Source organism: Corythoichthys intestinalis, chromosome 11 (genome assembly GCF_030265065.1).
Source record: "Corythoichthys intestinalis isolate RoL2023-P3 chromosome 11, ASM3026506v1, whole genome shotgun sequence".
In the NCBI taxonomy this organism is placed as follows: Eukaryota; Metazoa; Chordata; class Actinopteri; order Syngnathiformes; family Syngnathidae; genus Corythoichthys; species Corythoichthys intestinalis.
This window is the reverse complement of record NC_080405.1, coordinates 6,431,190-6,458,332: the sequence shown is the minus strand read 5'-3', so window position 1 is coordinate 6,458,332 and position 27,143 is coordinate 6,431,190. Positions and strand designations below refer to the sequence as shown.

At 39.9% G+C, this 27,143-nt stretch overlaps 1 protein-coding gene and 8 non-coding genes across 9 annotated transcripts; all 9 read left to right on the top strand.

Moving 5' to 3' along the window:
* The first annotated feature begins 3,612 nt into the window (after window positions 1-3,612).
* On the top strand, window positions 3,613-3,686 carry trnat-ugu (transfer RNA threonine (anticodon UGU)). Its single transcript has one exon. It is a non-coding gene; the product is annotated as a tRNA-Thr (tRNA).
* A 1,783-nt stretch (window positions 3,687-5,469) lies between these two features.
* On the top strand, window positions 5,470-5,543 carry trnat-ugu (transfer RNA threonine (anticodon UGU)). The gene has a single exon. It is a non-coding gene; the product is annotated as a tRNA-Thr (tRNA).
* Window positions 5,544-5,897: 354 nt separating this feature from the next.
* On the top strand, window positions 5,898-5,971 carry trnan-guu (transfer RNA asparagine (anticodon GUU)). The gene has a single exon. It is a non-coding gene; the product is annotated as a tRNA-Asn (tRNA).
* A 458-nt stretch (window positions 5,972-6,429) lies between these two features.
* On the top strand, window positions 6,430-6,503 carry trnat-ugu (transfer RNA threonine (anticodon UGU)). The gene has a single exon. It is a non-coding gene; the product is annotated as a tRNA-Thr (tRNA).
* Window positions 6,504-7,360: 857 nt separating this feature from the next.
* Window positions 7,361-7,434, top strand: trnat-ugu (transfer RNA threonine (anticodon UGU)). The gene has a single exon. It is a non-coding gene; the product is annotated as a tRNA-Thr (tRNA).
* A 354-nt stretch (window positions 7,435-7,788) lies between these two features.
* On the top strand, window positions 7,789-7,862 carry trnan-guu (transfer RNA asparagine (anticodon GUU)). The gene has a single exon. It is a non-coding gene; the product is annotated as a tRNA-Asn (tRNA).
* A 459-nt stretch (window positions 7,863-8,321) lies between these two features.
* Window positions 8,322-8,395, top strand: trnat-ugu (transfer RNA threonine (anticodon UGU)). Its single transcript has one exon. It is a non-coding gene; the product is annotated as a tRNA-Thr (tRNA).
* An 856-nt stretch (window positions 8,396-9,251) lies between these two features.
* trnat-ugu (transfer RNA threonine (anticodon UGU)) lies at window positions 9,252-9,325 on the top strand. The gene has a single exon. It is a non-coding gene; the product is annotated as a tRNA-Thr (tRNA).
* A 3,985-nt stretch (window positions 9,326-13,310) lies between these two features.
* Window positions 13,311-20,279, top strand: LOC130924391 (fibroblast growth factor 4-like). The gene is made up of 3 exons (XM_057850937.1): window positions 13,311-13,590; window positions 18,258-18,361; window positions 20,103-20,279. Exons 1-3 carry the CDS (start codon window positions 13,311-13,313, stop codon window positions 20,277-20,279), a joined length of 561 nt encoding a protein of 186 aa, XP_057706920.1.
* The last annotated feature ends 6,864 nt before the right edge of the window (window positions 20,280-27,143 follow it).

Here is a 27,143-nt window from a genome sequence, read left to right as displayed (position 1 = left end):
TTTTGGATGACTACTTTTACTTGAGTATTATCGGGATCAAGACATTACTAAGTATAAACTGTGGGCCCCTTCAATAAACTGCATTTTTTAATTCATTCATAAAAAGCAGGAAAGGACCATTAGATTTACACACTTCACATGCTCAGAACAGCTCCACATGTGGTATGACACAGCATCCCTAAGCTGTGGTGACTAAGAGGAAATCCATGTGAACACAGCAGGGCATTGCAAACTAATGTGGGACACATATAATGAATGGAAAAAAGGATTATATGAATATCCGCTCTGTCAAGCAGAAGAGATTCAACTGAACTGTTCTCTTTCTTCTTTTACTTTCAGCTTGCACCAACTGCCTTCATGTCTTGCCATACGAAACTTATAGACCTTACATGAGGTCTCTTGCCAAGCTGCTCCATCCTTATCATTTCTCTTTGTGTGTGTGTGTCATCAGATCCCTCTTGATCTACAATGACACAATGCAACTCCTTCTGACCTTTGCAGTACTTCTCCATCAACACCCTCAAGGCAAAACAATGCATCTTTGGTAAAGTTTTGTGGCGTAAATTGAATCATCATTTAATTCAAGATCAAGGCGTTATATGCTCAGAAAGCGGAAGTGCCAGTCAGGACTTCCCGGTAGGCGTGAGATTTAAACGAGTAAGGAATGAAGAAGGATGCCACGTATGAAAATGGCTTTAAATGGCCATTAGAGAGGGACCACCCTGGATTATGAATTAGCAGTGGTGGATGAAGTACTCACATTGTTTTTTTGTTTTTAAAGTAAAAGTACAGATAAAGAAACAAAAAAAATTCTTTAGTAAAAGTACAAATATACGTGTGTGTGTGTGTGTGTATATGTATTATAAATATGGCGGAAAACACAGACAAGACAGAAAAAGCAGTTTCTGCTCTTGCACCCCTCTAAAATAAACTGCTGTATTTTAAGCCAAAAGAACTGTTGTGTTTGATAGAACATTATGTCTATATGCTGCAATAGCTGATTCATGGCGCATTAAGCCCCCAAACTATTTTTAATTTGTCCATTTTACCCTGGAAACCTTCGTTTACAGGCGTTGCGCATCCGCTTTTGTTTCAACCCAGCCATAAAACAAAGGTAATTAATAATATTCATGATTAAAAATGTCATTTTTAGCTTAAAATCATTAATTGATGTCTAATATTTCGGTTTTAAAAAAAAAAAGACTTTAGAAAATTATTCACTTCCATATTTTAAACTTTTAAACAAATTACGTCACACTGAAAAAAAGATTTCTGTAAATAAGTAATGGATATCTACCACATAACTATCGCTTGATTGTATTTTTTTTTTTTTTTTGTTACTGTCGCATTTCCACCAATATGTTAGATGATAAATAATCAATCCAAACAAAGAAAAATTGGGGTAAAAAAAACGTTTAAAAGGGTAAATATATGAAAAAGAAAATCTCGACCACTCCTTGATGTCTGCGATTTTTGCATCGCGACCCTTGTTATATGACCATGTTTCACCCATAAAATCCCCCAAAAATCCAGCTGTGGCCATTCACAGCTGTGTCTTGACACTCAGTGATACATGCTACATGGAGTTTTTGGATCGAGACAAGGTAAGTAAGCGATAATATCTCGTTAAAGTCATGGCGTCTTTAATTCTGCTCTTTCATGCTCTAACCCCCAGATAGTGTTTCGCTATTTAATTTTTTATTTTTATTTTTATTTTAAATACCCTCCTGTTCAAAATTGTTTCCCCCCCAGAAAATTGAGATTTTAAGCTTTCCAATGATGTATCACACAAGCAAATCGGACAATTCTGAAAGTTGGCCAAATTGGGGGTCTCAGAGCGCAACTTCAAGTCACCTGAGTGTTTTCTGCCATATATATACTAGTATATACTGTATATACAGACATCTGGGCCAATATTCAAAGAAAGATCCGAAAAATTAATTGACTCCTCAATTTTGTTTAAAACTGTGCAGAATGGAAAAAACAAGCTAGCAAAAAAACTCCAAAACTAAATTATGTAAAATCTGGCAAAATGATTAAGGAGAGCTTAATGGCGGATTGCAAGCAACTAAAAGGTAAATACCCCCACCTACTGTACAAGAGTGTGCAGCACCCATCTGAAGGCATGTTGCTGTTACTGTTGGTTTTGATTGGTCAATATCTTTTTCACCTGCCTAATCTTGCTTGTACCCATGTTGCTGCCTGTCAGGAAAAATCTCGCGCATGGAAGAACGGAGATACTCGAGTGGATGTCTGACCTGATGATTTAATCCCGAATGGGTGGGAGGCGAGAATTTTCCTGACACTGCTTCTCGCGCTCAGTTACATCAGGGCCGTTCCTGACCAATTTGGTAACCAAAGCAACATATTTGCCCGGATGTTTGACGTAACTAAATGAAGATATTACTACTAAAGCATTTGCAATTGCAATCATTTTCTGGGAGAAATTAAGCATTATCTGACAGATTAACAGGGGTGGAAATACTTTTGGCCAGCAGTGTAGCCCTTCATAGGCTAGTAGGTTTTATATTCACCCTGTGACAGGCCAACATAACTAGCCAAGGACCTATTTGGTGCTGAGGACATTTAGATTTAATAAATATTGCATTTACTGCACATGAATAGACGACCTATCTACTTATGATGGACGAGCAACAACAAAAACAGCTAGCACTTAAACGAACAAGCAGTAAGATTAACCCTTTAATAAACCAAATCGCATCAAATTTGAGAATTAGAAAGGCCAGACTTGCGTCTTTGAAAAACTAAGTTTGTATTCTCCTAGGCTTTCAAAGCTGTTGTCGCTGAAATGTTGAAAACAGAGAAGTGACTGGAGACCGGAGCCTGGGAAAAGTACCCAACTTCCTTCTAAAATGACGGGTAACTTGCAAGTTCTCCAGCCCTGACCCCAACGGCTCTAAGGTATTTGTCTGGGTTTTTTTTTTTTTTTCGGTATCCAACATTTTACAAGATGTGAGTCTCACCTCACATTTTGTAACTTCTAGGAATTTAAAACTGAAATGTTTCATTGTTTTAGCATATTGTTATGATTTTTTTTAATGATTACATTTCACATCAAACAGTGACTATGTGACGCAATAGGTCAGCGTGCTCGGCTGTTAACCGAGAGGCTGGTGGTTCCACCCAGGGACGTGTCTCAATAAGAACTGTGTTCTAAATGGCTTCAAGGTCTTGTGCTTTATAATCACATTTATTTTGTTGAACTGTATAGATACCTCTGAATTTTAAAGTTGGTGGATCTTGACGATGGGGGGCTATGAATGGGCTAAAAGACCTTAAGTGGGACAACGACAGGAGAAATTATGCACGCACGCTCATACTTGTGCCAACAGAGCGACATTGTTTTTTTTTTGTTTTTTTTTAAAGATGTTAAGGAAATGGTCACACATAGATACAATGCTGTTCCACTCAGTTGACCAATCGCTGGGATGGGATGTGTCTCTCAGTCACACACACTGAGCTGGAGAGTACCCATAGCCCAACAGCAGATTTGCTCAAATCCAGATTACAAACGTTGGAATAAAGTAAGGAAATTCTTGTTCCCCTTTTAGCCAGGTCAAACGAAGATCAGTAAAAAACTCAGATGCAAAGGGCACTGTGGCTTAGTTGGTCAAAGTGCCTGTCTTGTAAACAGGAGATCCTGGGTTCAACTCCCAGCAGTGCCTGCAGTTGCTTTATGGGGTCTTCCAAAACATTGCACCAAATTTGAGAGGAAACACTTGGTTCTTTGGAGCAACTGTTTTCAGCATCATCAAGAAAACCTCTTTGTGTTAAGGAACTTGCTCTTACACTTTGGGCAACAATTTGCCATTGACTGGAGACACAGGTACACACAATTTCCCTCTAAAATTAGTGGCAACCTGCAAGTTCTCCAGCCCTGACCCCCAACGGCTCGAAGGTATTTGTCTGGTTTTTTTGGTATCCGACATTTTACTAGATGGGAGTCTTACCTCGCATTTTGTAACTTCTACGAATTTGAAGCTGACAATGTTTTATCTCTTAGCATATTGCTCAGCTGTTAACCGAGAGGCTGATGGTTCGAATCCACCCAGGGACGTGTGTCTTTAAGAACTGCGGTCTGAGCTTGATGTTGGTTTCAAGGTATAGTGCTTTGTAATCACATTCATTGTTTGAACTGTATAGATACCTCTTAATTTTAAAGTTGGTGGATCTTGACGATAGGGAGCTATGAATGGGCTAAAAGACCTTAAGTGGGACAATGACAGGAGAAATCATGCACTCACGCTCATACTTGTGCCAAAAGAGCAACATTGTTTGTTTTTTTTCTTTAGATTTTAAGGAAATGGTCACACATAGATACAATGCTGTTCCACCCAGTTGACCAATCGCTGGGATGGGATGTGTCACTCAGTCACACACACTGAGCTGCAGAGTACCCATAGTCCAACAGCGAATTTGCTCAAATCCAGATTACAAACGTTGGAATAAAGTAAGGAAATTCTTGTTATCCTTTTAGCTAGGTCAAAGGAAGATCAGTAAAGGACTCAGATGCAAAGGGCCCTGTGGGTTAGCTGGTCAAAGTGCCTGTCTTGTAAACAGGAGATCCTGGGTTCAACTCTCAGCAGTGCCTGCAGTTCATTTATGGGGTCTTCCAGAACATTGCACCTAATTTGAGTGGAAACACATGGTTCTTTGAAGCAACTCTTTTCAGCATCGTCAAGAAAACCTCTTTGTGTCAAGGAACTTGCTCTAACATTTTGGGCAACAATTTGCCATTGACTGGAGACACAGGTACACACAATTTCCCTCTAAAATTAGTGGCAACCTGCAAGTTCTCCAGCCCTGACCCCCAACAGTTCTTAGGTATTTGTCTGTTTTTTTATTTTGGTATCTGACATTTTACTAGATGGAAGTCTCACCTCGCATTTTGTAACTTTTAAGAATTTGAAGATGACAATGTTTTATCTCTTAGCATATTGTTATCATTTCTTTTAATGATTGGATTTCAACGTGAACATTGTCTCTAGAAATGCACTCTGAGCTTGATGTTGGTTTCAAGGTCTTGTTCTTGTTCTGATGAAACATTCAGTGTTTACAGTATATATACTGTGTATATACCATTTAATATCAAAGTTGGTGGATCTTTATGATGGGAGGCTCTGCATGGGTTAAAACACCATAAGGGCGACAATTACAGGGGTAATCACACACGCTCATACATGGGACCAACGGAGCAACATCGTTTTTTTCGTTTTAAGGAAATGGTCAGATTTCCTTAAAATACAATGCTGTTCCACCAAGTTGACCAATCGCTGGGATGGGATGGGTCACTCAGTCACACACACTGAGCTGGAGAACACTCATAGGCCAACAGCGGATTTGTTCAAATCGATATTACAACTATGTAATAAAGTGAGGGAATTCTTGTTACCTAGCATTACTTTTAGCCAGGTCAAAGGAAGATCAGTTAAGAAATCTGATGCAAAGGGCACTGTGGCTTAGCTGGTCAAAGTGCCTGTCTTGTAAACAGGAGATCCTGGGTTCAACTCCCAGCAGTGCCTGCAGTTGCTTTATGGGGTCTTCCAGAACATTGCACCAAATTTGAGTGGAAACACATGGTTCTTTGAAGCAACTCTTTTCAGCATCGTCAAGAAAACCTCTTTGTGTCAAGGAACTTGCTCTAACATTTTGGGCAACAATTTGCCATTGACTGGAGACACTGGTACACACAATTTCCCTCTAAAATTAGTGGCAACCTGCAAGTTCTCAAGCTCCGACCCCCAACGGCTCTTAGGTATTTGTCTGTTTTTTGGTATCCAACATTTTACTGAATGGGAGTCTCACCTCGCATTTTGTAACTTCTCTTAGCATATTGTTAGAATTTCTTTTAATGATTACATTTCTCATGTAACAGTGTCTCTGTGGCGCAATTGGTCAGCGCGCTCGGCTGTTAACCGAGAGGCTGGTGGTTCAAATCCACCCAGGGACGTGTGTCTTTAAGAGCTGCGGTCTGAGCTTGATGTTGGTTTCAAGGTCTAGTGCCTTGCAATCACATTCTTTGTTTGAACTGTATAGATATCTCTTCATTTTAAAGTTGGTGGATCTTGACGATAGGGGGCTATGAATGGGCTAAAAGACCTTATGTGGGACAATGACAGGAGAACTCACGCACGCACGCTCATACTTGTGCCAACAGAGCGACATTGCTTGTTTTTTTTTTTAATTTTAAGGAAATGGTCACACATAGATACAATGCTGTTCCACCCAGTTGACCAATCGCTGGGATGGGATGTGTCACTCAGTCACACACACTGAGCTGGAGAGTACCCATAGTCCAACAGCGGATTTGCTGAAATCGAGATTACAAACGTTGGAATAAAGTAAGGAAATTCTTGTTACCCTTTTAGCCAGGTCAAAGGAAGATCAGTTAAGAACTCTGATGCAAAGGGCACTGTGGCTTAGCTGGTCAAAGTGCCTGTCTTGTAAACAGGAGATCCTGGGTTCAACTCCCAGCAGTGCCTGCAGTTGCTTTATGGGGTCTTCCAGAACATTGCACCTAATTTGAGTGGCAACACATGGTTCTTTGAAGCATCTCTTTTCAGCATCGTCAAGAAAACCTCTTTGTGTCAAGGAACTTGCTCTAACATTATGGGCAACAATTTGCCATTGACTGGAGACACAGGTACACACAATTTCCCTCTAAAATTAGTGGCAACCTGCAAGTTCTCCAGCCCTGACCCCCAACAGTTCTTAGGTATTTGTCTGTTTTTTTATTTTGGTATCTGACATTTTACTAGATGGAAGTCTCACCTCGCATTTTGTAACTTTTAAGAATTTGAAGATGACAATGTTTTATCTCTTAGCATATTGTTATCATTTCTTTTGATGATTGGATTTCAACGTGAACATTGTCTCTAGAAATGCACTCTGAGCTTGATGTTGGTTTCAAGGTCTTGTTCTTGTTCTGATGAAACATTCAGTGTTTACAGTATATATACTGTGTATATACCATTTAATATCAAAGTTGGTGGATCTTTATGATGGGAGGCTCTGCATGGGTTAAAACACCATAAGGGTGACAATTACAGGGGTAATCACACACGCTCATACATGGGACCAACGGAGCAACATAATTTTTTTCGTTTTAAGGAAATGGTCAGATTTCCTTAAAATACAATGCTGTTCCACCAAGTTGACCAGTCGCTGGGATGGGATGGGTCACTCAGTCACACACACTGAGCTGGAGAACACTCATAGGCCAACAGCGGATTTGTTCAAATCGATATTACAACTATGTAATAAAGTGAGGGAATTCTTGTTACCTAGCATTACTTTTAGCCAGGTCAAAGGAAGATCAGTTAAGAAATCTGATGCAAAGGGCACTGTGGCTTAGCTGGTCAAAGTGCCTGTCTTGTAAACAGGAGATCCTGGGTTCAACTCCCAGCAGTGCCTGCAGTTGCTTTATGGGGTCTTCCAGAACATTGCACCAAATTTGAGTGGCAACACATGGTTCTTTGAAGCAACTCTTTTCAGCATCGTCAAGAAAACCTCTTTGTGTCAAGGAACTTGCTCTAACATAATGGGCAACAATTTGCCATTGACGGGAGACACAGGTACACACAATTTCCCTCTAAAATTAGTGGCAACCTGCAAGTTCTCCAGCTCCGACCCCCAACGGCTCTTAGGTATTTGTCTGTTTTTTGGTATCCAACATTTTACTGAATGGGAGTCTCACCTCGCATTTTGTAACTTCTCTTAGCATATTGTTAGAATTTCTTTTAATGATTACATTTCTCATGTAACAGTGTCTCTGTGGCGCAATTGGTCAGCGCGCTCGGCTGTTAACCGAGAGGCTGGTGGTTCAAATCCACCCAGGGACGTGTGTCTTTAAGAGCTGTGGTCTGAGCTTGATGTTGGTTTCAAGGTCTAGTGCCTTGTAATCACATTCTTTGTTTGAACTGTATAGATATCTCTTCATTTTAAAGTTGGTGGATCTTGACGATAGGGGGCTATGAATGGGCTAAAAGACCTTATGTGGGACAATGACAGGAGAAATCACGCACGCACGCTCATACTTGTGCCAACAGAGCGACATTGCTTGTTTTTTTTTTTTAATTTTAAGGAAATGGTCACACATAGATACAATGCTGTTCCACCCAGTTGACCAATCGCTGGGATGGGATGTGTCACTCAGTCACACACACTGAGCTGGAGAGTACCCATAGCCCAACAGCAGATTTGCTGAAATCGAGATTACAAACGTTGGAATAAAGTAAGGAAATTCTTGTTACCCTTTTAGCCAGGTCAAAGGAAGATCAGTTAAGAACTCTGTTGCAAAGGGCACTGTGGCTTAGCTGGTCAAAGTGCCTGTCTTGTAAACAGGAGATCCTGGGTTCAACTCCCAGTAGTGCCTGCAGTTGCTTTATGGGGTCTTCCAGAACATTGCACCTAATTTGAGTGGCAGCACATGGTTCTTTGAAGCAACTCTTTTCAGCATCGTCAAGAAAACCTCTTTGTGTCAAGGAACTTGCTCTAACATTATGGGCAACAATTTGCCATTGACTGGAGACACAGGTACAAACAATTTCCCTCTAAAATTAGTGGCAACCTGCAAGTTCTCCAGCCCTGACCCCCAACAGCTCTTAGGTATTTGTCTGTTTTTTTATTTTGGTATCTGACATTTTACTAGATGGAAGTCTCACCTCGCATTTTGTAACTTTTAGGAATTTGAAGATGACAATGTTTTATCTCTTAGCATATTGTTATCATTTCTTTTGATGATTGGATTTCAACGTGAACATTGTCTCTAGAAATGCACTCTGAGCTTGATGTTGGTTTCAAGGTCTTGTTCTTGTTCTGATGAAACATTCAGTGTTTACAGTATATATACTGTGTATATACCATTTAATATCAAAGTTGGTGGATCTTTATGATGGGAGGCTCTGCATGGGTTAAAACACCATAAGGGCGACAATTACAGGGGTAATCACACACGCTCATACATGGGACCAACGGAGCAACATAATTTTTTTCGTTTTAAGGAAATGGTCAGATTTCCTTAAAATACAATGCTGTTCCACCAAGTTGACCAATCGCTGGGATGGGATGGGTCACTCAGTCACACACACTGAGCTGGAGAACACTCATAGGCCAACAGCGGATTTGTTCAAATCGATATTACAACTATGTAATAAAGTGAGGGAATTCTTGTTACCTAGCATTACTTTTAGTCAGGTCAAAGGAAGATCCGTAAATGACTATGAAGTAAGGGCGCTGTGGCTTAGCTGGTCAAAGTGCCTGTCTTGTAAACAGGAGATCCTGGGTTCAACTCCCAGCAGTGCCTGTAGTTACTTTATGGGGTCTTCCAGAACATTGCATCAAATTTGAGAGGAAACACTTGGTTCTTTGAAGCAACTGTTTTTAGCATTGTTAAGAAAGCTCTTTGTGTTAAGGCAGTTCCTCTGAGACTTGAGGGAACAATTTGCTATTGACTGGAGACTGATACACAGGTACACCGAATTTTCCTCTGAAATTAGGGGCAACTTGCAAGTTGTCCAGCCCTGACACCCAACTGCTCTATGGTATTTGTCTGTTTTTCTCAGTTTTTGACATTTTACCAGATGTTTTAGTTCTTAACATATTGTTATAATTACTTTTAATTATTACATTTCTCACAGAACACTGTCTCTGTGGCTCAATCGGTCAGTGCGCTCGGCTGTGACCAACTAGGAGGTTGATGCCTTGAATCTACCCAAAGACGAGAGACTTTCAGAACAGTGTTCTCAGCTTGATGAGGGCTTCAAGGTCTTGTGCTTTGCAATCACATTCAGCATTTAAACTATATACATTCCACGTAATATTAAAGTTGGTGGATCTTGACGATGGGAGGCTCACGATGGGCTTGCTCGCCTTATGTACTGATCCGGTCCAAGTTACGGTATAGTTTAACAGGGCTTATTGATTGCACCGGAAGCATGAAAACGAAACTATCAATTCACAATGAGGAAAAAACAAACAAAAGTAACATTTAGCGCAAGCGACAGTTTGAAAAGTAGTGGAGTAAAAAGTATAGATATGTGCTGTAAAATGTTGTGAAGTAAAAGTGCAAAGTACCACTCCATATTTGCTCTCAAGTAGGGTACAGATACACAAAAAAATGTACTTAAGTAATTCCACCACTGTGAATTACCGTATTTTTCGGACTATAAGTTGCACCTGAGTTTTAGTCGCAACAGCCATAAAATGCCCAACAAAGAGGAAAAAAACATATATTAGTTGCACCGGAGTATAAGTCTTGGGGGGAAATTTACTAGATAAAATCCAACACATAGAACAGACATGTCATCTTGAAAGCCAATTTAATATAAAAATACAAGAGAGAACAACATGCTGAATAAGCGTACAGTATGATGTTACATGATGCATGAACAACGAAATACGAATATACTGTCCTCACCAGGACGCTACAGCTCGGTCCTGGCTATACAGCAAGCTAAACTCCATAATTTGCTGAATCAATTTCGTCCTCGATACCAAACAGGTTCGCATCAACGTAAATAAATGATAATTAGGTGCTATTACAGCATTGACACAAACGGTTAGCATGCGTTCGACTCTAAGTGTCCGATTACGGGTGGAAAACACACAACAACAACAGAAAAGGTGATACACACAGGCGTTGCCTCTGTAGAGATATTTTACAAGCATAAACAATGAACGTAGGTTCGCAGCCGAGTTTCTCTCTCTCTCGCCCACTCGCTCAGAGACGCTGCGTAGCTGTCCGTCTTCTTCTGGCGTGTGAGCGCTCTTCTTCGCGTAAACAAGTGCGAGTGCGCCCCCACTTGGGCGTGAAAGCACCACATACTAAAAGAATGCATTTCAATATAAAAAAGTCAACAATACAATTGAACACACATTGCCAAAAGCAGAACGCGAAAGTGGCCATAGCTATTAAGAGTTATTCAGATAACTATAGCATAAAGAACATGCTAACAAGTTTACCAAACCATCAGTGTCACTCCAAAACACAAAAATAACATGTGAAATGATATCATAATGTGTTAATAATTTCACACATACTGTAAGTCGCTCCTGAGTATAAGTCGCACCACCAGCCAAACGATGAAAAAAACTGCGACTTATAGTCCGAAAAATATCATAGTACCCATCAAGGGCTGCACAGGCAGCAAATTTTAACACGCATGCACAATACGGCTAGCCAGTTGCGACCGGCTGTTCACATGACTGCACTACGTCACTACAGCCATTGGCTTGATGCCAATAAACGCGAGAGATTCGGAGATATAAATTCATTATTTTTTGAGTGGTCTGGCATGTGGGTTAAATAATAATGTTTTATTTGTCTGAATTTACCACATAAATCACATTAGGAGCATAGCGGCACATTTTTAAAAAAAAATTAAATTTCTTCTTGTTTTGATTAATGGCGGATTGCAGGCAACTTTTAGGTGCATACCGCCACCTAATGCACAAGAGCAGCATCCATGCCTCCTTATGTGCTTTCCTTACATACCTAACTGTACAGTGGTACCTCTACATACGAAGTTAATCCGTTCCAGGAGCTTGTTTGTAAGTCGAAATGGTCGTATGTCGAGCAGGATTTTCCCATAGGAATACATTATAATTCCATTAATTCGTTCCACAGCCCAAAAACCTGCACTAAATCCTTAAAAAATACTGCTGGTACTATTACAAATGGCAATTACATATAGCAAAACAAATAAATAATAAATAAAAATCGGATTAATAATGTAATAATAATAATAATTCCTGTAATAGTGTAACGAAATGGGTTCTAATAAGGCGGACGTTTTTTTCTGTACCTGAAGGCACCGCGGCGCTGACGTGACAAAGAGGGAGGGGAGCGGGTGAAAGTTTACTTTCGCTTTCAATGCTTTCTTGAGAACATCGTCAATTGCGGCAGACAGCAGGCGTTTTGTGTTGAATAAGTTGTGAAAGAAATGATGAAAACGTGGCGAAGCTGGCGATTTCTCTGGAGATGTTACCACAATAAGAATTGTCAGCTTAACTTATAAAGACTGGCGAACGATGGTCGGAGGAGGACCGTGGAGATGTATTGTTGAGCCATTTCACGGATGCCCACCCTACGCTCATATTTTTCTGTCATTTGCATCTTCATTTAGAAGGTAAGCGTCAACTTTTTCCTTGTTTCACCACCTGTACCAACCTTTTCTGAAACCTGTGTTGATTTGTCACACAAGAAAATCCGCCGTGCATTCGTCTGCGGTGCTGCCATTGTCGTCGTATTTCGAGCATGTCGTCGGATGTAGAAACAAATGGCGAGTCAAATTTTACGTCGGATGTCGAAAAGTTCGTGTGTCGAAGCGATCGTATGTAGAGGTACCACTGTATTCCTTTTCCTTCACCCCAAATAAACCCTTCAGTGACCTTCAGTGACCAATATCACCCCCCCAAAAAAAAGGAAAAAAATATATATATGTGATAGATTAAACGATGAAAACATATCTATATCTGCTGTCAACGCTCAAGAGGGAGTGGCATTTGTTCGCGCATGCATGCAAGTAGCTATCCGGTAGCTTGTCACGATCAGGAAGTGACAATCAATATTAGAAATTTAAGTTATGGAGAATGTACGGAATGGGAACTATCAAATGCAGTATTACTAACACATTAAACCTAAAACACTGAAAACACTTTCTGTCGATTCAGGCGCATCTCGGTGTTACTTTCTGTCGATATGGGTGCATTTCGGGGTAATTTCCAGTTGATTTCAGGTAATTTCCTGTTGATTTGGGGGCATTTCGAGGTCACTTCATGTGGATATCGGGTCATTTCCTGATTATTTATAAACTACTCAAGAATCCGCTGACGTCACCTGTAATCTTATGCAGGATGACAGTTCAAACCTGGATTGTTTTGTGACTTCAGGGCCGTTTAATGTATTGTACTATAGTACAGCTTTGTTTTCTGTCAGTATTTGTTTACGCATTTCCCAGTTAGAGTCCATCTACAGCACTGTGACTCACTGACAGAGTAGACTGCAGGTGGCATGTGATGTAATATTGTATGTAGCACATATTAGAGCATACGGTATATAAAAGTCGATGGAAGGTAAACTAACCAGTTTGATTCATGGAGAAGATGCATGTGGGCAAATTCACGCCTCTTTGTATGATATCTTTAGAAGTAGTAAATGAAAGTTACTCCAAAGTAGATCTCTGCTAGACTTAAGTTGGAATATATTCTATGATTTAAAAAAATCTAGTTGGACAATGAGGAAAAACAGTTGTGTTACCGTTTTCAGGACTGACAAGTGTAGGTTACCAATGTTAAGTTACAAGGTCTCTCTGCTACTATATGGCCTGCTTCTATGCAGTGCCATTGCTCCCCTTCCAGTCATCAGCAGAAAGACGCAAAACAAAAACAGTGTATTGATCGGGACTAGATGCAAATCCTGGGACAAGAGGGAGGTCACTGCTGGAGATGGAGAATATCTGAAGGGTATCAAGAGAATTAGAAGGCTGTACTGCAATGTGGGCATCGGCTTTCACCTACAGGTTTTACCAAATGGGAAGATCACAGGTGTACATGATGAGAACAGTTACAGTAAGTACTTACAATGCATCATGATTGTTTTGTGCTGATCTTTTTATTTTTAATATATGTACTGCTGTACAATCCTTATGTTTCAAGTCAATCTATTTAGCACTGTCACTAGTGAAGCCTAAGATAGTAAATACAGTGCATCATACAGCTAGACCGGAGTGGGACTCATTTTCAGCCCTGGAATTTCATGCCATCTATAATACTTGTATTTTATGTTATATACTTTACATATATACACACTAGTACCAAGAAAAGCAGAAAGCAGAAAATCACAGGTGTACATGATGAGAACAGTTACAGTAAGTACTTTCAATGCATCATGATTTTTTTGTGCTGATCTTTTTATTTTTAATATATGTACTGTAGTACAATCCTTATGTTTCAAGTCAATCTATTCGGCACTGTCACTAGTGAAGCCATTTATAATAGTTGTATCTTATGTTATATACGTAAGTGTTATAAGTGTTTTTGGAAGTTTGACATTTATTTTTCGTGTTTATAATCACATTAAATAATGAGATGTCAAATAGACAAATACAACTGAAATAACAAAAATATTTCTTGGAATATTCAATCTTATGGCTTTTCAGTGATTACTTCATTGACACATTTTTTTTAACTCCTTAGCAGTGCTTAATTTTTTAAATCATAAGGTGCTGACACAAGTACATATGACAGCGCAGGAATGCCGAGAGGGGCACAGGTCCCGGAACATTTGCAGAAAATGGTGCTGAAAACAACACGCAAATGCCCACTTGCCATGCTGTCGGACTTACAAGCCTCAATTTCAGATAATATCCATGGTATAAATGTTATGACAACAATTTACAATTGTTTAGGCTATACTCTGCACAGCACGGGCAATTGCCCACAATGCCACAGGTGAGACTTACAGTACACAGACAGTAATTAGTTTCTCAACAGGACTAACAACTGCCTTCTTCAAGTACCAGCAGAGATTTTCAGTGGGATTTAAGTCTGGTGATTGCGATGGCCACTCTAGATTATTCATGCACTTCTTTTGCAACCAAGATGGAGTCAATGTTTAGGTATGCTTGGGATCATTGTCCTGTTGGAACGTCCAATATCACCCAAGCCTCAGCTTTGTCAATGACTACATGACATTTGCATCCAAGATCTCCTGGTATTGAACTGAATTCATAATACTTTGCACATGCTGAAAATTCCTTTTACCTGAAGAAGCAGAACAACCCCAGAGCATGACTGACCCCCCACCATACTTCACAGTAGATAGGGTGTTATTTTCTTTATAGCTATCATTCTTTCTCCTCCACACATACCGTTGATCCATTGGCCCAAAAAGTTCCGGTTTGGTCTCATCACTCCAGAGAACAGTATCTCAAAACCTTTGCTGTTTGTGCACATGGTTTTTGGCATACTTCATGTCCTTGGAGTCAGCAGGGGGTGCGCCTGGGAGTTCTTGCATGGAAGCCATCATTTCGCAGTGTACGTCTTATGTTCAGGAATGAAACCTGAATACCTTCCTGTGACATGTCCTGCCGTAGTTCCTCAGCTGTCACCTGGGAATTTTTCTCGACCTTTCACTTTAGGTGTCGCACAGCAGTTGCAGACAGTAACCTCTTTCTACCACACCCAGGTAGAGGTTTCACTGTGCCTTTACCTTTAAACTTGCGGACTATTCAATTGCATCTCTTGACATTTTTAGTCCTTTTTTAAATCTTTTTATATCCATATCCTTGCTTATGAAGTGAAAGACCTCCTCTCTAAACTTTTTTGACCATTCCTTGGACTTCAAGATGCCATTAACTGCCAAGAAGAGCCATGTGTCACAGTCCTTTTAAATCTGCTTATTTGCTGCTCATTAGGGTTCCGTTCACATCTACAGATGTTTTCATCAACTGTTTGACAACACCTCTGTTCTGAAGAGTGGTGGACTTGGGGGTGTTGAATAATTTTGTCAATGAGGTAATCACAGAAAGGCCATTAATAGTGTACCGCACGAATGCTATTTTTAGACCGTGACATCGCCATCGCAACAATGAAGTGGGACATTATCGACACGCCCTCGCATAAAAACCATGTTATTTCTGCTTGTTTTCTCCTGTAATCTTTCAAAAAATAATATGCCGATCAAACACTGCTGCTATGAAAGTTGTAGAAACGACTCTAGATATTACGACATATGAAGGATGTTTTCTTCATATGTTTCCCGAAACCACAAAGTCAGAGGAAAAAATGTGAAGAATGGATCAACTCACACGGACGTCCAAAAGACCAGTTTACCGCCAGCAAGGTGAAGCCATTCACATTTCATATGCAGTAAAAATTTAGTTGGGGGACATTGTCCCACAGAGGACGAAAAGGTAAGCCATTTTGATATTTTTACTTATGTGTGGCGTCTTGCCGTGCTGCTTCTGTCTGATAATGAATGACCTGAAAAAAATTAAAATGGTATCTGACTGCCACTGTTACCTTTTCTGTTGGGAAAAAAAAACAATCTTAGTAAAGGGGAAGAGTAAATAAATTATACAATAAAGATTGTTATTAATGAAAAAATTAAATGTGTTCGTTAGCTGTCAACGAGTAGCATTTGCGATAACTACACAAAAATAGAAATGTAAATTGCCCCCAAGAACGGTCAGACACGTAAGACAACCAGAGAATATAATATAGGCCTATAAGAAAGACAGGGCATTTGGTGGTATAGACCCTACTCACCTACGTCACAAAATGACGTGTCGCTGTATCCGGCCGCCATATTGTCTGTATTTTTTAGACTTATTCTCATTGTTTTCAATTAGTCGTGCAAGTTATAGAGCAATTCATGGAAGCCCCGGTGTTATCTGACGCTGTAAACTCATTGGATGCGTTGCATAAAAGGCGTTATGTGGAAAAGCTTCAGTTTATCCGTTCGCCAGATCCATATTTGATGCCTAAATCGATGTTTTTCGACCCGCTGTCTTCGCCGTCTTTGCCTGACATCTGCTAGCTACCCTGATATTTACAACTATCTTGTCCACACAAAATCAGCCTATTCTCACGAAAGTTTGAAAAACTAAGAGCTTGGAGGCTTATAAATACTTCGTTGCTGGTTGGGTGAAACAGGTCCTCGTCCACGAAAATTCGGCAGGAATCTATCGTGTGCTCGGGAAGGTGAGTTACGAAATTTTCAATTCAAAATCTTTTCTTCTTGCTAACATCCACTGTCAAGTCTAATGTATTTCATGTCATTTGTCAATGGAGCTAGGGCTTTTAATGTTTATATGGTTTCGCGATAGCACTCTCACTACATACATATATAATATGTAATAAATATGAAGTGCGATAGCACTACTCCAGATTGTCCCTAGTTGAATTTATTTTTTGGCTTTTGACCTCAATAGTGAAATTGTAAATTAATTGTATGACAACTGTCTGATTATCCCCTTATAATTATATATTTTCAGGTAGTTCATTCACAACGTCTGAGTGTATGTTGTCGGCGATTAGCCTAGCAATGATCTTAATTGTGGTTGTCAGCCCAAAACCCTCTAAATATATATTAAATGCATCTTACCAGATATAAAATGACTACTACATAATCCGTGGTAGTCGTTTGGAGCCCAGTTTTCTCGTCGAATTGCAGCAGTCATTCTCAGTCTCCTCTCCGGGTCTCTCGGAATACGGTAAAACTTCAAGTCTCTCCGTCTATCTTCTCTGTTTTTGCAACCGACCGCCGCACACGACTTCACCATTTTGATTATTAATGTTAACTAGCAGAAAAACACGCCATAATAGGAGGAATTTACGAAGCGCTAATGCATTAACATGACAAGTATACAGACAACATGGTGTGGGGGCGTGGCTGTGACGTCACGTGAGTAGGGTCTATAGTTGTATGTCTCCTTGTGCCCTGCGATTGGCTGGCAACCAGTTCAGGGTGTCCCCTGCCTACTGCCCGTAGTTAGCTGGGATAGGCTCCAGCACCTCCGCGACCCTCGTGAGGAAAAGCAGCATGGAAAATGAATGAATGAATGAGGATAGATTGTTGAAACAAGAGGATGTCAATGTCAGTGGCGTAAGGAAATGCACACAAGCAAAAGGTGTCTATAAAAAAGCTTACTCTGGATCAGGTCAGCTCTTTTTCCCGTCTTTTTCAGCCCTCGACACTCAAGCTATCTCTTTAACTGAACATTTCTATGTTCTGCCACATCTTTACCTGTGAATTTGGCTCCAGGAACATCATTTTTGAACAGGATTGGAAGGTTTAGCTCAGTAAACATCTCCTTCATACACTATTTCCATTCATTTACAATTAGGGGACTAATGGGAGGTTGACCCGCCTAGCCACAATTGCTAACGTCATAAATATTAATGAGCAAAAGTGACGTTTTGCTTGCAGTACGGCATTGGAATATTCCCAAAAATATTTCTGTTATTTCAGTAGTATTTGTCTATTTGACATTTCATTATTGATGTTTAATGAGATTAGCATCACATGCTGTATTGTATAATGATTTTCTTTAATGTACTGAAAATGTCATTATCCAAGCAGTAAATGCATAAAACTATTCTCACAACCAATCCATCTACAAATTATGCTTTTCTGCAATCTCTTCCATGAATATTACACGCATACATTCGGATACCTATTATGATTGTAGCACGGGAATTTTTTTTTTAATAATTTTCCATATTTACTGCAGGCGTTCTGGAAATTTCTCCTGTGGAGAGAGGAGTGGTGACTTTGTTTGGAGTGATGAGCCATCTCTTCATTGGCATGACTGAGAGAGGGCAACTGCATGGATCAGTAAGAATTTACTCTCCATCTTTTTTTTTGTCTATGTATTGCGGATAATTTGTTGACTTTACATTGCTTCACAGAATCCATCACTTGCACAAGTGAAACTGCACACTTCACTCTAATAATCACAAATGGAGCGTATGTAGTCAAAAGAGAAGACTGCTAAACTATGCTAATCCATGCTATTCCTGAGTAAATCTAGGTTGCCAACTCCCAGAAAGAAATAAAATGAAGGAATCCTAATTGGTAGAGGCGGCCAACTAGTCTCATAACCGTCACCCTTTAGTTCTTTTTTTGTATGTGAAAAATGTTTCGTTTTGTTTCATTATTTGACTGAAACCTGAATTAATTGGGTGCATATTTAAGTGATACAGTATAAGCAAAGGGAAAACAATAATTACCAGCAATGTATTTTAACACTTTTTTTTTTAACTGAATAAAGTAAGTATCTATCCTGTTTACCTGATTTCAACTGTACGACGCTGGAGTCTCGGCCGCCGTTTTATCTCCAGTCGTTTGTTTGTTTATTTTAATCGTGTAAACATTACCTTATTGTACCTCACCGTATTTTATTTTGTACTTGATTTTATTGATATGATTGTTCTGCCATTTGGCAAAATGTATATTTGATTATAATTTCGATTTTTGTTTTGTGATCCACGCTCTTATTTTGGCGGAGGAAGCGTAGAGCAGGTCCTACAACTGCACGAGAGTAAGAGCGCATGTACACACGAAGTATTTGAACAAGAGGACAGGCGCACACACAAGGAAGAGTGCTTTTGCTCCCACGAAGAAGTCGTGTAGCTGAGTGAGAGAAAGTTACAACATGTCTAGCTAGGATTTAGCTCCAACGTCTTGGCGAGGACAGTACAATGACGTATAATACATGTTTTGAATAGTTATTTTGAGATTTAAGGAGTATTTGGGGGTACTTCAAAGAGTAATTCCGATTTACGTGGAAATTCGGGTTATGTCACCAGCATAAGAACGGAACTCATTCGTAACCTGGGGACTACCTGAATATATAAAAATTTTTATTTTGTATCTTTATAGCACGTAAAAACATGCCTCTGGTAACTTGTTTGGTGTAGTTTTTCTCAGCACAGCATGAATTGTTTCCATTACACTAAAACGGGTGTCCATTACGTCGACCAGCTGATCGCAGCGCTAGTGTGGGTAGCTTTCAGCATCAAAAAATATAAATATATATAAATATATTTTCAAAGTGTACATATTTAATGCTCTCACAACGTAACTTCATATTTAGCTCACACAACAAAATTAACAATGTACATTTATTTTATTTTTTTTACACCCTCCCGCTGCACGAAAATACGTATTTATTTGGTAAAGTGGTCAGACGTCCTGTCCCAAGAGCATGGGTGCCCTCGAGTGTCTAATTGCGCACACAAGCACAAATAAAGACATTTTCTTATTAAACTAAAACAATCTTATCTCCAGTTTTCTCTGGTCTGTTAGCTAGGCAGAGGGTTCACTTACTTATTTTTACCTTGTCATTGTTTGCATGCTATCCTCATTAAAATATGAAAACATATAAATGTTTGGGTGGGTGGTTTTAGTTAAAGCAGACACTGTATTTTCATCTGTGCGATTTTGACAAAGATCAGATCCCATTTGATGGTGAATTGATGCAGAAATGTGAGAATTTCCAAAAGGTTCAGATACTTTTTCATACCACTGTATGTCTGGTGACACCCATGTTACTTACACTTTCTCTTCTATATAGGATCACTACAGTGATGAATGCAAGTTTAAGGAGAGCCTCCTGGACAACAACTATAATGCCTATGAATCATCAGCCCACCCTGGCATGTACATTGGCCTAAGTAAGACTGGCAAAGCCAAAAGAGGTAACCGGATCTCACCGACTATGACCATGACACACTTTCTTCCCAGGATTTGAATTACAATAAGACAACCTTCTGAGGAGAGTAGTAACATGTTACATTTAAGCTGATATATTTATTTTTTGGGGAAAAAATGTACTTGTTTTACCTCGCCATACCACGACCTTTTACTTATGCTTCAGTAGATTTGTGAAGAAGAAACGCTACTCTTACTCCACCACTTTGGGCTACTCCAGAGTCCTTACATTTTTCCATTTTAATCTACATCAGTGTTGGTCATCTTACTTTAAAAGGTAATTAGTTACAGTTACGAATTACCGTATTGGCCCGAATATAAGACGACCCCGATTATAAGACGACCCCCTCTTTTTCAAGACTCAAGTTTGAAAAAAGACTTTTTGAACACCAAATTAATTTTTATACAGAAAATAATTACAATACATCTGAAACAAATGATTATAACAATATATTTGAGAGAAAAGGCATTTAATTTCGCATTCAAAACTTAATATCTGAACATTTAAACATTTAACATTTAAATGTGTAAACTAAAGTGCAATCAAATTCATAAATGAATGGCTTCTGGTTTTTGAAATATAAATAAGAAAAAAATATTGTGATAAAACAAAATTGCAATAACTGCATTAATTATCAAAGTGAAGTCTAACTGCAACTGAAGTTCAGCATTCGATTCATTGATGACTGGCGCCATCCAGCGTCGTGAATGGGTATATGCCTAGGCCGCAGTTTTTTTTTAGGCCGCAGTTATAAGACGTCCCCCAGGTTTTCATTCTTACTTTAATGCAAAAAACACCGTCTTATATTCGGGCCAATACGGTACTTCTCGCAAAAAGTAATTGAGTTAGTAACTCATTTACCTCATCGTAAGACTAATTATTTATCCAGCAAAATATCAAACGTTTGTTTTCATCTTCAACATTTTATTGCATTATACATTTTATAACGTCTTTTACATCAAAGATGTTTATATTAACTGATTGAAGAATAAAAATACAATATAAAGTATTTTAAAACATTTGGTATTTATTTGGATCAAATATATTACAGTCTGTTAAGAAAACACAAATGTAAACTGACCATTAACCAGTCCAAATCCCTGAAAACTGTATGTTAGGCCTATTGCACAATAAGCAGAACACTTTTCTTAAATATTCCGTAAAGTAACGATATTAAATATAATACAAGTTTGAAAACGCAACTTTTGAAATTCCCTAGCTTGTCGCCATTATCGCTGTCTTGTTGCGTTTGCCAGAGCGTGCAGTGAAGCAGGGCATGATCGGCCCATCGAGCCATTCATCATCGCATTTGCAATGGCGTCACCATCCCCTTCCCTCCTCCCTCTCTGCTCTCCCCAGGCTTCCAGCTGATGTGTGACAAAATCAGACAACTCGCACATCATTCAACCAAATTGTAGTAACGCGCCCCTTCACAATTTCAGTAATGGTTTTGTAAAGATGGGAAAAGAACTAATTAATTAGATTACTCAATATTAAAAAAAAGAACAAAAAAACACCATTAGAAACGCTGTTAAACTCCAATGCCGTTATTAAGAACAGTTATTGACTGATTTTTCCAAAGACGTTCAAAGTGGCTGGACCAGTTTCACCAATGAGATGTCACAACAGTAATCACATGACTCCATGATACCAATCCGACGTAACAAATCAGTCACATGACCACACGCAAGCTTACAGTCAGAAGTCCTATGATCACATGGCGTCTTTAAAGCACTGTAAAGAAAATAAAAATACACAATAATATATAGAGCGCTGCTGTCAACATTAATCAAAAGTACAGATTTCAACCTCCCTCACAGGTTTTGTCTGTCACCGATACACCACTGAAAACTGGAGGAATGATCGTTTTAATTTCATGCCAGGAAATACTTTCTCCACTAGAGGGCATTCACGCTCTTTGGATGGCTGATGTTTCATTTCTGTAGATTCTTTAAGTCGGAATTCGATGATTTTTGTGTATTTTCTTTGGCCTCATATAGTCATTTATTTGGTTGGAGTATTGTATAATAATTATAAAATTATAACAATAGTTGCATTGATAAAAAACTACAATATCTGCCACTGTAAGCAGTTACTCATTACTTAAGTATTCATTTACCTAATACTTTATTAGTTGAGTAAATACTTCATATGATTAATGCTGCCTCTGACAATCTTGGTTTGTTAGTTGGTACATTTGCATAATCAAATAAAATACAAATCTTCTGAAATAAAAATGGATAAGTATGGCATTTGTTGTGTCATAAGCTTTTGTTAAAATGCATTAATTCTTATTTTACTATTTATATGTATTATTCTGTAGATAATGTGTTATTTGTTTCAAGAGCACTTCGCTCCACAAGAAAATGAAGTTTTGCTAGTAGCTGATTTCATTTTTGTGACTGTATTCATCTAATTCCCGCACGGTGATGATCATCTGTTGACTCATGCTTGTAATGTTTTACTGTTAAATAAACACCAGTGTATTCAAAGTCAAGCCAAAAATGTTTTGTTTTACCTTACTATTTTTATAATCACAAAGTGAGGGAGGCATTTAGTAAGCGTGGTTAGTTCACCATAGTTCCATAAATAGCTGATCGCTTGGTTTTGCTAAAATTTAAAATTTGAATCAGAGTTGCATGAAGAAACATCGCCATCACACTTCAAAAGTAAAAATTAAGTATAATGGTTTCATTCAATATAATATAAGATCATTATAAACTCCTACAAGTTACAAAATGTGAGGTGAGACTCACATCACGTAAAATGTCGGAAACTAGACAAACCCCATAGAGCAGTTGGGGGTAAGGGCACGGGAGCTAGCAAGTTGCCCCTAATTTTAGAGGGAAGTTGAGTGTACCTGTGCATCGGTCTTCAGTCAATGGCAGATACTGTAGTTGCCTCAAGTCGAACAAACAATTACTTCAGAGAACCAAGATTTTCCACTCAAATTTGGTGCAATGTTCTGAAAGACCCCAAAAAGCAACTGGACAGGCACTTTGACCAGCTAAGCCACAGTGTCCTAGTCCTAGCATCCTAGTCCTTTAATGATCTTCCTTTGACCTGGCTAAATGTAAAGCTGGGTTACAAGAATTTTCTCACTTTATTCCACAGTTGTAATCTCAATTTGAGCAAACCCGCTGTTGGCCAATGGGTGCTCTTCAGCTCAGTGTGTGTGACTGAGTGACACATCCCATCCCAGCGATTGGTCAACTGGGTGGTACAGCACTGTATATACAGTGGGGCAAATAAGTATTTAGTCAACCACTAATTGTGCAAGTTCTCCCACTTGAAAATATTAGAGAGGCCTGTAATTGTCAACATGGGTAAACCTCAACCATGAGAGACAGAATGTGGAACAAAACCCAGAAAATCACATTGTTTGATTTTTTAAAAGAATTTGTTAGCAAATCATGGTGGAAAATAAGTATTTGGTCAATACCAAAAGTTCATCTCAATACTTTGTTATGTACCCTTTGTTGGCAATAACGGAGGCCAAACATTTTCTGTAACTCTTCACAAGTTTTTCACACACTCTTGCTGGTATTTTTTGCCCATTCCTCCATGCAGATCTCCTCTAGAGCAGTGATGTTTTGGGGCTGTCGTTGGGCAACACGGACTTTCAACTCCCTCCACAGATTTTCTATGGGGTTGAGATCTGAAGACTGGCTAGGCCACTCCAGGACCTTGAAATACTTCTTACAAAGCCACTCCTTTGTGGCCCTGGCTGTGTGTTTGGGATCATTGTCATGCTGAAAGACCCAGCCACGTCTCATCTTCAATGCCCTTGCTGATGGAAGGAGATTTTCACTCAAAATCTATCGATACATTGCCCCATTCATTCTTTCCTTTATACTGATCAGTCGTCCTGGTCCCTTTGCTGAAAAACAGCCCCAAAGCATGTTTCCACCCCCATGCTTCACAGTGGGTATGGTGTTCTTCGGATGCAATTCAGTATTCTTTCTCCTCCAAACACGAGAACCTGTGTTTCTACCAAAAAGTTCTATTTTGGTTTCATCTGACCATAACACATTCTCCCAGTCCTCTTTTGGATCATCCAAATGCTCTCTAGCGAACCGCAGACGGGCCTGGACGTGTACTTTCTTCAGCAGGGGGACACGTCTGGCAGTGCAGGATTTGAGTCCCTGGCGACACATTGTGTTACTGATCGTAGCCTTTGTTACTGTGGTCCCAGCTCTCTGTAGGTCATTCACTAGGTCCCCCCGTGTGGTTCTGGGATTTTTGCTCACCGTTCTTGTTATCATTTTGACGCCACGGGGTGAGATCTTGCATGGAGCCCCAGATCGAGGGAGATTATCAGTGGTCTTGTATGTCTTCCATTTTCTAATAATTGCTCCCACAGTTGATTTCTTTACACCAAGCGTTTTACCTATTGCAGATACAGTCTTCCCAGCCTGGTGCAGGTCTACAATTTTGTCTTTGGTGTCCTTTGACAGCTCTTTGGTCTTGGCCATAGTGGAGTTTGGAGTGTCACTGACTGAGCTTGTGGACAGGTCTTTTATACCAATGAGTTAAAACAGGTGCCATTAATACAGGTAACGAGTGGCGCCTCGTTAGAGGAAGTTAGACCTCTTTGACAGCCAGAAATCTTGCTTGTTTGTAGGAGACCAAATACTTATTTTCCACTCTAATTTGGAAATATTCTTTAAAAATCAAGCAATGTGATTTTGTTTTTTTTCCACATTCTGTCTCTCATGGTTGAGGTTTCCCCATGTTGACAATTACAGGCCTCTCTAATCTTTTCAAGTAGGAGAACTTGCACAATTGGTGGTTGACTAAAATACTTCTTTGCCCCACTGTACATATATAAAATAAAATAATTTCAAATATGTCATATGATATAATTAGAACTTTGAATAAGGCAATATGTCATAACAACAACAAAATTTCTGCATAGAACTTTTTTTTTTTTTTTACAATAACTATATAACTGAAAATAGCCTTTGTGTGTTGAATTTACATAATATGTAACTGCTACTTTGAAGGGTGATAACTCAGTCATTTTTTAATGCAAATAAAACAATTTATTAACAATAACAACAACAACAGGAACAACAAACCACTAACTACTATAATAACAAACTACTAACAACTAACAATTCAAACATGCCCTCTTTTTATGTTTGTTGCATTTAGCAACACCACACTTCACACATAAGTGTGAAGCCTGCAATTTCTCAGTGCACAGCCCACACTGCTTCCGCTTCAGATGGGGCCTTGCTGGAGCCACAGGTGTTGCTGGACCTGGCAATGGGGCCACAGCTGGCTGCTCAGCCAGGCTTTCTTCTCGTTGGTCCGATCTCCTCCTTTGTCTGCGTGTGATTTCTGGTGTGACCAGGGCCTTGGCCACCTCCAGTAAAAACAGCCATCGCCGAAACAGCTTTGTGCGGCTCCAATCCGGCTCCACATTTCTGAATAACACAAAAGTGTTGTAGGCAGAAATGTCCACCATGTGGCGTAACAGACACATGGGCCACCTCAGCGCCCGCCGGCGACAGGAGTAAGCTCCACAGACCTGCAAAGAAGACAAAAAAAACATCAGATGACATCAGACGACGTTAGCTTTGATAGAAAACTTTGACCATAAAAAAGTACTTATTCTTACCTAGTCTAATTAATCAACCGCTTCTTTGCATTTATTGTAGTCCAGGATAATTTGTGGCTTCTTGAGTACTCCCTCTGGAACCTGTAGCGTGCGGTGCCTCGTACTCAGGACAAGAACATTTTTCGCTATTTTCGGCACATACGTCACAAAGTGCCCACACCTTGATTCCATATTTCACCGGCTTGGACGGCATAAACTGCTTGAACGAGCAGCGGCCTCTGAATGACACCAGCTGCTCGTCCACGCAAATGTCTCTTCCAGGGCTGTAGAGCTTGGGGAGGATGTCATTCCACTTGATCCAGACATCACTAATGGGCGAGAGCTTGTCACTGTGGTGACGTCATTGCCGGAGCAGCTTGTCATCAAACCTTAGCGCACGGTTTATCTGGCCAAATCTGCCTGCGCCATGGTTTGGACAAACATCGGTCTGCCGAGGTCTTTGTCCCACAGGCTGAGCGTTGATTCGTTTCTGGACCGGTACATCCCCGCACGAATGAGCAGTCCTAAATACCACGCAGCTCCTGCGCGGTTAGCTCGGCCCAGCCTGTGATAGCCCTGCACCCTTGCAGGTTAGTCATTTTTTTTCAAAATGTGATCCATGATATCGTCGGGAAAAACTAAATCAAATGCTGTGATTAGGCTGCTAATTCTAGTGATCATATACCTCATCGGCCCGGGAGAGGGAAGTGTCGACGGGACAAAATGCCGGGACATCTCGTGGGTGGGAGACCAAATTTTTGTTTTTGTTTTTGGAGCCCCATAATCCTCCGTCGTCGTCCCCTTGAGCATGCGCTTCTTCCTGCTCCTCATTTTGACTTTCGTCGTCATCCACATCCTCCTCCGAATTCCCACCTTCGTCGCTGTCCTTACCAGGCTGGCCGGTTGGAACAAAATCCCCATCCGAGTCGGAGAAATCCGACAATTCAGAAAAAGATTCGTCCACATCCTCCAAAATCAGTTTCCCCGCCTCGTTCTCCGTCAGTGTACGTTCCATCCTGCTTTGCGAAGTCAGTTGGAAAAAAATCCCCATGGCAGTCGACCCTTTTATATACTTTACTGAGAAGTTCAGGAGCCAATAGGATTTTAAATTAAAAATCAAAAACTGACCAATAACATTTGAAATTTTCAAACAAGTGCCCCCCCCCCTTCTTTGTTTGGGGGGCGGTGAGCTGCCTTTCCCACGGTGTTACCCTTCGATCCTAGTTATTTGAAGCACGGCGGCTGGTGCCTCGACCAATGAAAGAGCAAGATTTCAAACAATAACACCAGCAACTTGC